The sequence below is a fragment of the Tupaia chinensis genome, unplaced genomic scaffold (genome assembly GCF_000334495.1).
Source record: "Tupaia chinensis unplaced genomic scaffold, TupChi_1.0 Scaffold000250_1, whole genome shotgun sequence".
Taxonomy (NCBI): domain Eukaryota; kingdom Metazoa; phylum Chordata; class Mammalia; order Scandentia; family Tupaiidae; genus Tupaia; species Tupaia belangeri.
Genome location: NW_006159730.1, coordinates 745,768 through 761,529, shown reverse-complemented (window position 1 = coordinate 761,529; position 15,762 = coordinate 745,768). Strand labels below are relative to the sequence as shown.

The following is a 15,762-nucleotide window of genomic DNA, read 5'->3' as shown; positions in this document are numbered from 1 at the left end:
ATAGCGAAAAACCTCTCCAAAAAAAAAAAAAAAAAAAGAGAGAGAGAGAGAAAGGGAGAAAGCACCCCACCAATGGGGAATGGTTATGCCACAATCTTTTCTCTTCCACCTCTTCATCCTGTTAGGATTTGGGGCACACACACACAGCATGTTTTTGACGCCTTGGGGCCAGTATGAGAACCATGGTTGTTCATATGGGATCTGGCTCCCTTAACCAGCAGGCTACAAACACTGACACCCACCCCCCCATTTTGATAGCATGTGACACAGTTTAGAAAATCCCTTTGTATTTTTTTTTCCTCATTTACAAAATAACATATTTATTAAAGTCAAATTCATGTTTAAGTCGTGAGCTCCAACATGCCTCCCTACCCAGTCTCATGGGTATCCTCTATTGGAATTCACTCTTCCAGGTTAAGCATTTCTGCATCCCGTGGTATGAGTCAGTTCTTCCCATTCACTTTTCTTTAGGACAGGATGGACTTGGGGTATTGAGAGAATAGGAAAGGTGAGTCCAAAAAAAGTCCCAATGGGTACCAAAGACGAACTTCACCAATACCTCTATTTTCTATAGATATACCCCTGCTTGCTGTAGACTGAAAGAAATTTAGGTCCCATTATAGGATACTGTATTGATCAAGATTAACTTAGGTTCCAATGGCTTAAATAAGAGCATTTATTTCACTCTCTTACAAGTCTAGAAAAGACCATCCAGATTGAAGATCAGACTCAGTTTCCTTGTTGTCGCCCTACCATCCACAACTTCTTCTTTTGAACAAAGATGGCTGCTCAAATTCCAGCCATCATGTCCTCAGCACACCAGTGAAAAGGGAAGAAGGGCACAGCCCCTTCATTAATGGACATTTTCCAGAAGGACCCTACAACATTACAACATAACTGCCTGCCTTCCATTGGCCAGAACTTTGTCATATGACCACACTTCTCAATAGAAGCGTGGGAAATATAAATATATACTTCATTCCTGTGGTTGTGGGCTCCGTCAAAATTCAGGGGTCCATATAGTAAGGAAGAGGAGGGAGAAGGAATGTGGAGGGACAACTGGAAGACTTTACCCATCACGGATCAAATCCTGCTAAACTATCTTACTTGTCCGGGACCTGAGTTCTGAAATTGTTAGCTTGCTGAATTTCTTTTCGGGCCCATAAAAATCACAAATTAATCAATGTAATCAAACTTGAAGTTCATTTCCAAAGAAAAACTTTAGAGGACCAGCCCATGGCCTGGTAGTTAAGGTGGCTGGGTCCCACGTGGCTGGAGAAACACACCAGGCACCTTGTGTGCACATGCCAAAAGTTCTAAAAGGGGGGTGAGTTGGAAGAGAATCACGGCATGATCATTCCCCATGGGGTGTGTGGGAGGGTGCCTTCTCACGTTTCCTCCCTTCTGTGTCTTCCTCCAGTGAGTGCACACACCTTCGGCAAATTTTTTAAATTATTTTTAAAAACTTGAGACAGCTCGGATCCCATTCTGCATTCACCCACTAATGCTTCCTTGTAATTCCAGCGGAAATCCTAGAATTGGCTGGGAATGCTGCAAGAGACAACAAGAAGGCCCGGATAGCCCCAAGACACATCCTTCTGGCAGTTGCCAATGACGAGGAGCTCAACCAGGTACGTCTGAAGCATTGACACAAGCCACAGAACGGATTTGCCAAACACGCTGCTGCACTTGGGCCTGGTTGGTCATGAAGAGTTCCTGCTATCGTTCCCAATCACATTTATATGAAAAAAATTTAGACCATATATCTGAAGAACAAATTCTGCTAGCTTTATCATTCATATTCAAAATAAAATTTCCTCTGGAATAGATCCCTTTATATATTGTGGGTCCTGCCGCACTGTCCCCTTGGTCTTTAGAGACAAGTTCTGGGTGTCACTGAGAAAGGTGCAGACAGATTATTTTCTTCATGGCTTCTTCCCCCAACTTTGTGATTCATTCTAATAGGGCAGGAGAAATCTTTCTTTCTATGTTCAAACTGACTCTTCATGTCTGGAGCCATCCAAAGTCAAGTGAATGCTGCCCCTGTCCCCAGGATATGCAACGTGGTGGGTAAATAGTACAGCGTGGAAGAACTTTTGTTTCCATTTATTTCCATTTATATTTATTTTTCCAACCTTCTCAAACTGTCACAAAGGATCAGTTCTTATTGCCAATTCATCAGAGACTGATCTTCTCAAAAAATTTAACAAGTTAATTACTAGAAAAATTTAAAAGCGAAGACATACAAACCATAGGACACAGTTTTTCATTATCAGATCCAGTAGATAATAATTCTGTCAATGTGCTATAAAAGTTTCTGGACTCTGTCTTGCTATTTCTGTATGTCATCCATCACAGAGAGGTAACTCACAGTTCACAGATGAGCCACGGTCATAGATCACACCTGAAGTGGTGCCGCGTTAGGATGTGCAAACTTGGGTGGGCTCCATGGTCTAATTAAGGGAGCTGGATCCCACATGGCTTACCAAGCAGATCAAAACCCAGCCCCAATGGCTTGAAAAACATTCTGAATGAATATGTGTGCATACCCAAAATCCCAAAAGGATGGAGAAATAGAGAAGGGATTGTGGTAATACCATGCCCCTTGGGGGGTGCTTTCTCCTCTCTCTGGGTGTCTCTTTGTCTCTCTGGTGAGTGCACTTGGTCTCTCACAAATGAAAAGGATATGCAGAATACATTAGTTTAATAGTACATGCTGATTATTTACAAATAAGTAAACATATTGATTGGGAGGTGTGGGGTCAAGCACATTTTCCTGAGAGAATGCTCAGTTGTTCATTGGGTCCAGTCTTGGCATTGACCTTTGAACCTAATCCTGTTCAAGCTGAGTTTCCCACGTGTGAAGCTCTGTACCTCTGTTGTGTCTGGAATTCCACAGTCCTAGGAAACATCCTTGGTTTTGACTTCTATAACCCTTTTATTTTCTTTGCTTTGTTTTGCTTTCTGTACAAGGTCATAGAATGACTTGAGACCCACGGCAAAATGGTAACAGAGGGGAAGGTCAGTTAGACCGTATGCTCTGCAGTTTCTTTAGGAAAGCGATGACCAGATTTAAGACTTTTTTCCCCAACGGTTAGAACCATACTAAATCCAGAACCAGCAAGTTCTTTGCTGTACGTGCTCATGTGTGACTCTCTTTAGCTACTAAAAGGAGTGACCATCGCCAGCGGAGGCGTCCTGCCCAGAATTCACCCCGAACTGCTGGCTAAAAAGCGAGGGACCAAAGGCAAATCGGAAACTATCCTCTCCCCACCCCCAGAGAAAAGAGGAAGGAAAGCCACGTCAGGCAAGAAGGGTGGCAAGAAATCCAAGGCCGCCAAACCACGGACGTCCAAGAAGGTGAGCCAAGGCCACGTTTCAGGAGCCAGCACCATGCTGAGTGTTTGCGAATGTTGAAACCTAACCTGGTAATAAGAGGTAGGGTCTAAGATCAGCAGATGGTGTAATGGTTACGTTGCTGGACTTCCACGTAGTCAACTGCGGTTCGTGTCCCAGACCCAGAGGCTTAAAGCACGCTGGGTGTGTATGTGCACAGGCACAAAATCCTGAGAGGGGAGTGGAGGAGAAGGGACTGTGGCAAGGCCATTCCCCTGGGGGATGAATTTCACTTTCTGTCTCTCTCTGTCACTCTCTGTCTCTCTGGTAAGGGCACACACCCTGTAGCAAAAATCTTTCTCAAAACAAACAGACAAAAAAGAGGTGGGGCCTTTGGAAAGAGATCAGATCTGAATGGAATTAGCGTCTTTAGAAAAGAGGCCTAAGGGAGCCCGTTCGCATAGAGAACCTTTCAGGTCAGTAGACAGACGGCCTTAGCTATTTTTGCCACCCAGAAGGAAACAAGCCCTTATCAGACACAGACTCTGCCAGTGCCTTGATCTTGGACTTCCCAGCTTCTAGAATAAGTTTCTGTGGCTCATAAACCACCCAGTCTGCGGTCTTGTGTTAGAACAACCCAAAGAGACCAAGACACCCACAGATAAAGAGGGAAGTTTTAAGATGAGATGATGTGGGCGGGGGCTGGCAGGTGGCGTGGTGTTAAGGTGCTGGATTCCCACGTAGCGGATGATGGACCTGATGGCTTGCTTTGTCACTTTTTCTTTCTCTCTCTCCCTCTCTGGTCAAATTAAATAATAATAATAATAACAAATAAAAGTAAATAAATAAATAAATCTTTAGGGAAAAAAAGGAAAGAAAGAAATGATGTGGGCATAGCTGCCATATCCAAAGGTCTGAGGACTCTCTGCTGCTTGATGCCAGGAGGAAGTGACAAGCATGTGTATGTAGAAGAGTAAAGAGCCTTTGAGATTAGAGCTCAAGTTGTCAAATGGGGCCTACTAGGGCTTTCCAAACTCAAGGCATGGGTGATTTTCACATCCCTTTTCCTGTCCCCGCCAAAATCTTGAGGGCGAGATGACACCTGAAACCCTGCTTTTCATTTCCCTGTGTTGTATACTGGATGACCTCCAGTCTCCCATAGGTAGTCCCTATATTCAGCCGTGGACTGCCAGGTGTTCAGGATGCTTGGTATACTAAGTAGCCTAGCACAGAGGTGCCACTGGTGGAGCCATTTTTTCTTATGGTAGACTAACCATTAGTCACCTGTGGCTATTTAAATCTGCATTAAAATAAGCTCACACTAAAAATTCAGCTCCTCAATTGTACTGGCTGCATTTCTGGTGTTCAGCAGCACCGAAGATCACAAACATGGAACATTTTCGTGATCACAGAAAGTCGAATCAGACAATGCTACTTTAATTTTGTTATTTATTTATTTTAATACATGCACATACATGTGCATAACAGAGAAGGGGGTTGAAACATGCCTACCTGACATGTTTTTCAAGTTGGCCCAGGGCCAGGACTTGAACCCTTTGGCCATCTGGGATGCAAATTCGTCTGAACAATACTTAGCTGCTGCGCTATGGAGCCAACCCCCAATTCTAGTTTAAGATTTTCTTTTTTTTTTTAATTATTTTATTCAACTTTATTTATTTATTTTAATTTGACCACAGAGGGACAGAATGAGAGAGTAAGAGAGAGAGAGGAAAAGTGAGAAAGCAAGCCACCAGGTCCAAGACTTGAACCGTGGTCGGCCATGTGGGAGTCCAGTGCCCCAAGATAGGGGCCAGCAGGTGGTGTGGTGGTTAAGGGCACTGGACTCCCATATGGCCGACCACGGTTCAAGTCTTGGACCTGGTGGCTTGCTTTCTCACTTTTCTTCTCTTTCTCTCTCCACTCTGTCTCTCTCTAGTCAAATGAAAATAAGTATAATAAAATAATTCTTAAAAAAAAAAAAAAAGATTTTCATTCTACAAATCTCCATGAAAACACAAGAGATCACATGAGAGTTTATTCCAGGGCCAGCTCCATGCCTCATGATTAAGGAAGCTGGATCCCACATGGCTGACCATGGTTCAAGCCCCAGCCCCAGCAGCTTGAGAAACACTCCAGTTATGCGTGCATGCATACATGTCAAAAATGCTGACAGGATGGAGAAATGGAGGCGGAGGGATTGCAGCGTGATCACGCCCCATTGGGGAGTGCTTTATCCCTCTCTCTTTCTGTCTCTTTGTCTCTTTCAGTGAGTGCATGTACTTATCTGGCAATTTAAAAGGAAAAAAAAAGTTTACTCCACCGCACTATGCCCCAGGGAAGTCCTGGAGAGAAGGGAGGCAGCAACGTACTGTGCGCAACCCCACTTATCTCTGATGCTCTGAGTTGGTGCCATTGAAAAAAACCAGGATGGGGGAACCAGCAGTTAGCGTAATGGCTATGTCGCTGGACTCCCACGTAGTCGACCGCGGTTCGTGTCCCGGACCCGGTGGCTTAAAACTCATGCCGGGCGCGTGTGCGTGTGTGCCCAAGATCCCGAGAGGAGAATGGAGGAGAAGGGATTGCGGCGTGACCATCCCCCCTGGGGGGTGATTTCTCGCTTTCTGTCTCTATGTCTCTCTCTGTCTGGCGAGCGCACGCGCCCTACAGTGAAAATCTCTCCAAAAAAAAAAAAAAACCAGGATGGGACCAGCTGGTAGTGTAGTGGTTACAATGCTGGACTCCCACATGGCCAACCAGAGTTCAAGTCCCAGACCTGGCAGCTTGAAAATCATGCTGGGTACTTATGCATGTATGCCCAAGAGGAAAATGGAGGAGAAGGAATTGCAGCATGGCCATCCCTCCTGGGGGGGTGATTTCTCACTCTCCTTCTCTCTGTCTCTGTCTCTCTCTCTAGCAAGTGCACACACCCTATGGGAAAAAAATATCTTACAAAACAAGAAAAGAACAAGGATCATGTACCTGTGTGTGTGTGCACATGTGAACTCCTTTAAATATGCTTGAGTTTTTGCAGTACTCTTTTTTTCCCCTTATAGTTCTCTCTTGCTTACTTTCATCAAGAAACAGAAGAACATGACACCTAACCACTTGCTTTCATATCCAAGTTAGTGGCAGCTCTGGGAAGAGCTTAATAAAGCCACACGGTACTTTTTCTGGATTGTTTCTCATCTGTCCTTCTGATTTCTACCAACAGTCCAAAGCAAAGGACAGCGATAAAGAAGGGACTTCAAATTCCACCTCTGAAGATGGGCCGGGGGATGGGTTCACCATTCTGTCTTCGAAGAGCCTTGTTCTAGGGCAGAAGGTAATAAAGACGATTATTATGTGCTGTGGTAAAACATGATTGCATTTTTATAACCTACGGTTTACAAGCAATGATGTCTCCTTCTTCCCTCGTCTCCCTAATATAACTTTCACTCTTGTCCTGAATTATTCATTTTAAACCAAAAAGCTATGGTAGCTCCTGCATAGCTAGGGGAGCCAACTCCCTAATGCTGAAATCGTTAAATGCTAACAGTGGCCAGCCGAACATAAGCGTAGAGAATCTTTCTGGTCGGGATCAGCAGGTGGCGTAGCGTTTACGTCTGTAGATTCCCATGTAGTCAATAGCAGTTTGAATCCCAGACCTGGTGACTTAAAAGTCACACCGGGAGCATGTGCATGCATGCCCAAAATCCCGAGAGGAGAATGGAGAAGGGTTTGTGGCATGGCCTTCCCTCCTAGGGGGTAGTTTCTTGCTTTCTGTCTCTCCATCCCTCTCTGCCTCTCCAGCAAGTACACGTGCCTTATAGCAAAAATCTATCCCAAAAAAAGAGAATCTTTTTGGTCAGTAGATAAGATGGCATTACTGGTTTTGCTGGGAATTCTTCACTTTCCAGTTACTTTTCTGCTCACCAAACTAAATCCATAGCTAACTACCTCCAACAGCCTCTGTGAAATCGTCTTACATAATTCAATGTCATTTATCAAAGAAAGAAAATTAAAATCTATGTTTCCTGAATAGCCCTGGTGTTAGGAATGAATTATTTGCCAATAATTCAGTCTACTTGCCTTTCTGGGCTGCAAAAAGAAAACAAACAGGCTCTACGTTTGCAGTTTTCATCAATGCAACAGCAGTCCAGCCAGACATGCGAGTAATTCATTCCCACAGGTGTAAAGTGTACTGAGCAATTTATCTACCAGTCAACAGGGGCCTGGAATAAGATACACAAGGAAACAGTCAGTTAATCATCTCTGTGGTAGCTGAATGTTTACAGCCTGACAATAGATTGGATCTCTATTCAAGCCATTGAAAAGAGCACATTCTAAGAAGAGCATAAACGTGGCGAATTCCTAACTCATCACTGATAGAAGAGGATAGCAGCGAGGTGGAATGTATGTCCCTGCTAGGGGCTGTCCACGTTAGATGATCATTAGCTTCCTCCCACTCCTCCAGGGGCAACGTGAAGTTCATGCTCAGCTGGGGAAGTGATAGAGAACGCATGCTTTCCATGTATTCCGCTGTGAACATATGGGCCATGTTTCCCAAGGTGGATCCCAAGCCTGGAGGGAAAGGCAAGGTAGCCGAGGCAGGTCGGAATCCCAGAGTTCTCTCCAATAAGATCACTGGCTTCAGAACCCTGCCACACAAGTTCTGCTCTGTTCTGGAAAAGTGCAAGGTCCTGAGTGAAGAAGAGAGAGCAAGCCCTTGGCTGTCAAGGGATGCGTCACCGAAAACCAGGGCTGCCAGGATTGGGGACCAAAGGCCAAAAGGAAAAGAAAGAGGAGAGGCAGTCCAGTTCCTGACCCTGGACACAGGAGGAGGCAGATTCGTTGCCTGCTGCTAGCCTCAGAGGGAAAATTAAACCCACTGACCTCAGACGAGCCTATTAAAAACACACACCTGGTAAATGTGAGCCTATTACTCCACATGCAGCCTTTTTGTTGACATTCAATAGTAACAATTAAGGAAAATTAGCATATGTCGGGTAAAATATGAACATTTTCAGTGGGTTTGATGTTCCCCACATTCTCCATCTTTTCTTCCTGACACAGCTGTCCCTGACCCAGAGTGACATCAGCCATATTGGCTCCATGAGAGTGGAAGGCATCGTCCACCCAACCACAGCCGAAATTGACCTCAAGGAAGACATAGGTAAGGTCCTGAGACTGGGTGGAGGTGCTGTAGGATCGCCACTGTACAGCGAAGTCCACGTCACGTGTCCAGCCATTGCGGCTGGGTATCCCACTGCTTGGGATCTAGTGTCATACTCTCCTCATCTGTAATCGAATATCCGCCCTAGAGAGTAACTAATTGTGTTTAAAATTTCCACATACCTTTCTTTCTTTTTAAATAACTATTTTATTGAACTTTTTATTTCTTATTATAGCACTTTCCAGTTTGATGAGGGAGAGACACACAGAGAGAGAGAGGGAAAGTGAGAAAGCAAGCCACCAGCTCCAGGACTTGCACCGTGTTCGTGCATGTATGTCCAGTGCCCTTAACCACCACACCCACTACCAGTCCCAAAATCTCCACATATTTTTCTGAAATTTTTATTGTAGTATATGAAAACAGTGTAGAGCTTGATGCCTTTTTTCTCAAAATGAACACCATGGTGCAACCAGCACCTAGTTCACAAAGCAGACCCTTACCAGCGAAGTCCCCACACCCTCCGCCCAATCCTTAGTCCCACCAAGAGTAACCACGGTCATGGCTTCTAACAGCGTAGGAAGGGTTCATCTGTTCTGAATGTTTGATAAATGAAGTCGTGTGCCCTTCAGTGCCTGCCTCCTCTGGTTCAGCGTAGTGTTTGTCAAGGTCACCCATACTGCTGAGTGTGGGCGTGTGCTCTCCTTTTCTTCACTGCAGTACTGCACCATACGAACACAGCACAACGCATTGAGCCATTCTACCACCGATACCATTTGTACAGTTTCTGGTTCGGGCCTAATGTGTACTGCTGTAGTACAGTGGATTCAAAGGAAACGGACTTCTAGAAGAAATTAGGTTGTCTGGGAAGCTCTGACGCTGAGCTGTTTTACCAGAGGTTTGCTACCCGCCCCACAATGGTGGAGGAGCTTGGCGGGTAGGTTGTCAAGGAAATAACAGCATGCTAAACTGTCACCATCTCGAACAATTTTCCAAGACAGAACTACTTTAAACTCTCCATCAGAAAGGTGGAGTGTGCAAGGAGGGGCCTTGTCCCTGAGTACAGGCTTGCCTCTGCGCTAGGTGATAAAGCGGCCTAGGTGGTAGTCCCAGGGGCACCAGGCTGCTGAACTCACTCGTGGTCCCGTTTGCCTCAGAGGTTACCTGTGCTACAGAGGAGCAGGATGACACTGGGGGAAACAGTGCTAGAAACAGGACTTCTCTCGCACACAAGAGGCTGGGGAAATCGCTTCACACCCAGCCAGGCCCTGCCCTATGGCGGCTACCTCTCCTTGCTGTGGAAAAGCTCCCCCTGGTGGCCATAATATCGAGTTCTGTAGTCTTGTTTTGTTTTTTGACTTCCCTTGATCTTTTAGCAAGTCACAACAGAGCAAAGACAGAAATGACCGTCACAGAACAGATGGTGCCTAGAGAAGGGGATCTCTATCAGTGCCACTCAGGGAAAAAATCCTCAAAAACACAAGTTTTAGTAGCTATTTCTTCTTGAAAAGTTACCTGTTGTGGTGGCTGTCAGCTATGCTAAATGGCCTTATCTTCATTGCTTCTTTTTCCGTAGTGTTTGTCTATGGTTTTTATGGTTTGTTCTCTGTAGACTTACTGGTCTCCTTTCTGGTTAAGCTTTCATCATTTCCCCCTATTTGTTTATTATTTTCTCTTCAGGTTCCTGTACATTGCTTTCACTTTGCTTTCCAAATCATTGCTTCTTCCTCTACTTACTCTTAGCACTCTGGGTTCTTGTGACTGGACACACACATATTCTGTTTCTCCTTGATGCAACTATTCTAATGCCCTTCCTTTATGGCAGACTCCCTTCCATAGAGTACTTGCATAACCCATGGTCACTGTCTCCTCACTGTATCATTGAAACCCAAGCCCGTTAGTGAAGAAACCTCCTCCCCACCCACACACTCCCAGGGAGGAGCCACTGCTGGAATTGGCATTTGTCCAAAAGGACCCACACAAGGTATCATGGCCCTCCACGTCACTAGAGAGGGAGGAAGCTCCGCCACTCAGGCCCTAGGGAAGCCTCTGAACTGAGTGATGGTGATGGTGATAGTTGATAAAGAGAGAATGCTGAGCCCTACCACACATAGCTGGATCACCAGGTCTACTAGAAAGTGGAAACACGGGCCAGCAGATGGCTTAGGACTTAAGGTGGCAGGATCCCACACGGCCCACTGCATGATTGAGTCCCAGCTGCTCAAAAAAAAAAGCATGCAGGGCGCGTTTGCACGCCCAAAATTCCAAAAGGAAACAAGGAAGACAAGGAATTGTGGTGTAACCATCCCCATGGGGGTTCTCCCTCTCTCTCTCTCTCTCTCTCTCTCTCTCTCATGAGTGCATGCACCCTCTGGTAAATTAAACAAAAGAAAATGAAAACACCTGAGGAGAAATACCTCCTCTATGACTGAAAGCAGCCGCCATCCTTGTGTGTCATTGTGGAACCATGTGAGTGTGGGAGGAGGAGGCTAGATCCCTTGGTGCAAACGTGCAGGGCTCCTGCTGTGCTCAGGTGGGCCCTGCCGTCCCCTGGGGGTTCCACTGGGCCCTGCAGAAACAAGACCCTGAGGCAGTGTACAGAGAGTTGACCTGACTCAAGGACTCCTGGATCTCCCAAAAGGAGAGTCCTTCGAGGTTGGCTCTCAATTACCTGCACTTTTCCACTGAAAATTGAGGCCCAGCTTAGGGCAACAACATACTATGTTTCCCTAGACCTATCTCTGTCCTTTGACCCCCAACATGACTTGACTTACAATATGTTGGTGGCATGGAAGTGGGAACAGGACTTCAGAGCTATCAACCTGGGTGTGGAACTTGTAGGACAGAACACTGGAATCTCAGTTTTTTCGAAAATCATCTTTAGGACTCCTGTCATGAGATACTTTACTGTCAGATCACCACTTAAAGGTCCTTGTAACACAGCCTCTGTGGCACACTGGACTGCAGGGCTGGGAGCCACATGCCTACTGCCAGTCAAGACACCAGCCTGATCAGCCCAAGTGTGCACTGGGCATACATGCATGCGTGCCCCAGGTCCTGGCAGGCTGGGAGCCTGGAAGAAGGGGATGACAGCAGACTAAGCCCCATGAGGGCTGCTTCTGTCTTTCGTGCATGTGCACATGCTCTATCATGAATTTTTTAAAAACGTTCTTTTAGGGGCCGGTAGGTGGTGTGGTGGTTAGGGGGCGCTGGACTCCCACATGGCCAACCGCAGTTCAAATCCCAGACCTTGTGGTTTGTTTTCTCACTTTCCCTATCTCTCTCTCTCTCTCACTCTGTCCCTCTCTGGTCAAATTAAAATATAAATAAATAAATAGAGATGCAGCAGATGACACAATGGCTGCATCACTGGACTCCCATGTAGTAGACCGCGGTTCAAGTCCCGGACCCAGTGGCTTAAACTCATGCTGGGCATGTGTGCGTGCATGCCCAAGATCTTGACAGGAGAATGAAGAAGAAAGGATTGTGATGTGCCCATCCCCCCTGGGGGGGGTGATTTCACTTTCTGTCTCTCTGTCTTTCTGGTGAGTGCACACGCCCTATAACAAAAACCTCTCCAGAAAAAATTAATTAAATAAATAAATAAATAAAGTTAAGTAAAATTATTTTTTTAAATGATTCTTTTAAAAGCTTGCTAGTCAAGCTGCTCCATAGGCTAGTGGTTAAGGGAAGTGGATCACACATGGCCAGCCACAGTTCAAATCCCAGACCTAGTATCTTGAAACACCCTCTGGGTACATGTGTATGTATGCCCAAAATCCTGCCAGGAGAAAGCAATGAAGAAGGGACCACAGCATGACTACATACCATTAGGGAGACTTTCTTCCTCTCCCTCTCCCCATCTTTCTGTGTCCCTCTAGCATGTGCCTGTAACCTCTGGCAAAAAAAAAAAAAAAAAAAAACAAAAACAAGCAAACAAAACTTGTCCAACTGTATCGGATGGACAGAGGCCCAGAGAGCTCAGTAACCAGGGGCCCCTGGCAAATCAGGTTAATGACTGAGAAGCTGAATTCCTAGATTCTAAGAGAATTTGGGGGCTTTTTCCTCCTGGCCTCCTAACAATATGTTGAACAATATCATTACATTGAGAGAATCAGCATGACTGTTTCCCATTGTTCTTTACAGGTAAAGCCTTGGAAAAGGCAGGGGGGAAAGAGTTCTTGGAAACGGTAAAGGAGCTTCGCAAATCCCAAGGTCCTTTGGAAGTTGCTGAAGGTAAGTGTGGAATAGGCCCTGGTTACCAGCGTAACTTCACCACCATTCTCTCCCGGGCTCCGGCCTCACAAGCTTCATGCGTATTCAGTTTGTAAAAGAAAATATGCCATCACTAATCAGAGAGCTATTTTAGTATCTCTCAGATCATTGGAGCCGGCCCATGTGGATCAGTTTGTATGCCCTGGGGACTATAATATGTTTGATAGTCCAAGTTAACTTGCATCGAATCCCCCCAAAATGTTCTGCAGCCATTGGGTTAACTGTGTGTGTAGTAAAATAACACAAAATGTGCCACTGTCACGATTTTAAAGAGTGTAAGTCCGTGGCATTAAATGCTGTTCCGTGTTGCGCGGCCGTCGCTGGTTCTAGTCCCAGAGCTTCTCATCACCTCAGATGGAAGCCCCATTCCCATTAAGCTGCCATGCCCCCCCTCCAGCCCCTGAAACCATGAATCTACTTTCTGTCTCTGGATTTGACTATTCTAGACATTTCATATTTAAATGGCTTATATGACACGTGACCTTGTTGTGTCTGGCTTATTTCATTTAATGAAGGGTTTATTTTAAGAATGATTTATTTAGTTAGTTCCATTTGGGTTTTTTGTTGGTTTTGTCATTGTTGTTGTTGTTGTTTTTAATTTGACCAGAGAGGGACAGAGAGAGAGAGAAAGGAAAAGGGAGAAAGCAAGCTGCCATGTCCGGGACTCGAACCATGGTCGGCCATATGGGAGTCCAGCACCTTTAACCACCATGCCACCTACTGGCCCCTTAAGGAAGTTCGTTTTGAAGTTCATCCATGTTGCATGTTGTCACATGCAATGGCATCCCTCTCCTGTTTGTGGCCCGTTCTGTTTATTCCTCACCTGTTGATGGATGTCTTGGGTTGTTTTCATCTTTGGCTACAGTGAATAGCACTGCTATGAACATTTGTACACAAACTTCTGTTTGAACACCGGTGGTCAAGGTTATTGGGTGACGTGAATGAATGGATCCCACCCACACAGGCCCCACTCCACTGACTCACCGCACATGTAGTCAGGGCCAAGTGCTGCCCTAAGGCTTGGGCTTCAGAAATAAGTAAAACCAGGACCAGCAGTTAGCGTAATGGCTATGTCGCTGGACTCTCATGTAGTTGACCAGGGTTCGTGTCCCAGACCTGGTGGCTTAAAACTTACACTGGGCATGTGTGCGTGCATGCCCAAGTACCAAGAGGAGAATGGAGGAAAAGGGATTGCAGTGTGGCCATCCCCCCTGAGGGGTGATTTCTCGCTTTCTGTCTCTCTGGCGAGCACACACACCCTATAGCAAAAACCTCTCCCAAAAAAAAAAAAAAAAAGGAAATAAGTAAAACCCATTACTGTCCTCACGCGCATTAGTGGGGCACAGAGGAAGAGCCTTGCCCTCTGCTTGGGGAGCTGCAGTGCACTCCAGAAGGATAAGAGACACATTGAGGGGAACATGTGGGCAGTCAGGCCTTGTAGGGGAGAGGGTTCCGGCCGTGAGCGAGCCGGAGTGTTGGGTGGGAAGTAGGAGGAGAGAGATGGCATCCAGGAAGGGGACTGGACCCACAGCTGCACAGAGGGGTGTGAATCTGACCCTACATAGACAAGAGGGGCACCTCAAATCTTATGCAAGGACTGTCAGGACCAGCCAGTAGCACAGTGGTTAAGGCAGCTGAATCCCACACGGCCAACTGTGCAGTTCAAGTCCCAAACCCAGTGGCTTGGAAAGCACACCAGGCATGTGTCTATGCATGCTGCAAATCCCGAGAGGAGAATGGAGAAAGAGGGATCGTGGTATCAACAGCACCCCACACACACCCCAGGGAATGTGCTCTCACTTTGCTTCACATGCCCTATAGCAAAATTTTAAAAAAGAAGGAAAGAAAAGAAAATGGGAGCTGCCAGTCAAGAAAGGATAGGTCCACACTTTAAAGGTGACACAAATCGTTCCTCCACAGTACGGCCGTAATACGGTTTCTTTTTAAAGAAAAACGTTAAGACAGAGTCATACTCAATTATAAAATAAGTGTACATAGTGGGCAGAGATGGCAGAGCTGCATGAAGCAGTGACCACCCCAGGCCACAGGGTCCCAGGTCTGTCATATGCAGAGCCACCAGGAGGCCAGCGCTTATATGGTGGGAACCAGCCTCACCTCAAGGTAGGTAGGAACCAGAGCCAGGCCCACTGTTCGGCAAAAGGCTGGATAAAACTCCCTAGGCCATTATGCGAAGCCAAAGCTCTGACCACCACTCAGGCCTGCCTTCCAAGGGTGGCTGGCCTGGAGCCACATTCCCACTGATTCGGTTCTGTGTCTTGCCACCCATCACCGAGATGCCCTGAATCAGCTGTATAAGCCTGCATCTAGGCTGGGAGCACCCCCCGACACATTGTTTGACAAGGTGAGAAGGAAGAAAAATTGCTGTTCTACAGAGAATGAGAAGCTCCAGCACATTTCTAAATAGAGTTCCCAAGGCAGAAAATAGAAGGTTGAGAAGCAGTACTGAAGAGATCGTAGTTGAGAATGTTGCAGAATTAAACATGAGTCCTCAGGTTGAAAATATCAAGTGTAATAGATGCAAATAAATCCAAACCATAGCGCATTGTGATGGAGCTTTGGAAGTTCAGAAATCAAAAGGAACTTTCAAAGCAACCTGAGGGGAGAGGCAGATCATTTCTGAAAAAATGGCAGTTTTGATGACAGCAGAGTTCTCAGTAGCACCAAAAGATGCTTGGATACAGAAGAAATCTCTTCAAAGCACTCAGGAGAACAGGAAAACCCTGCCAACCAAGAAGTCTACATGTCGCTATATTCTCATTTAAGAGTGTGGATGAGGCCCAGCCTCAGTGGCACTGCATTACCACAAGGCTTTGCAATGCGGGAAGCCACGTGGAGGATAAGGGTTTGGTTCCCTGTCAACTTGTACCTGCTGGGTGTGTGCAGACATGCCTGGGATCCTGGCCAGCTGGGAGGGCACAGAGGGAACCCTGGCACGAGACCCTGTGGAAGATGCTTGTCTCTCTGTCTCATGAAATTAATAA

At 46.1% G+C, this 15,762-nt stretch overlaps 1 protein-coding gene across 1 annotated transcript in view; it reads left to right on the top strand.

Annotated features, from left to right (window-relative positions):
• MACROH2A2 (macroH2A.2 histone) overlaps nt 1-15,762 on the top strand; it is a 59,069-nt gene that overhangs the window by 35,062 nt on the left and 8,245 nt on the right. The window contains exons 3-7 of the mRNA XM_006148922.2: nt 1,525-1,631; nt 3,163-3,360; nt 6,548-6,658; nt 8,389-8,488; nt 12,632-12,721. Coding sequence (XP_006148984.1) covers nt 1,525-1,631; nt 3,163-3,360; nt 6,548-6,658; nt 8,389-8,488; nt 12,632-12,721 — 606 coding nt within the window. The remainder of the gene's footprint in view (nt 1-1,524; nt 1,632-3,162; nt 3,361-6,547; nt 6,659-8,388; nt 8,489-12,631; nt 12,722-15,762) is intronic.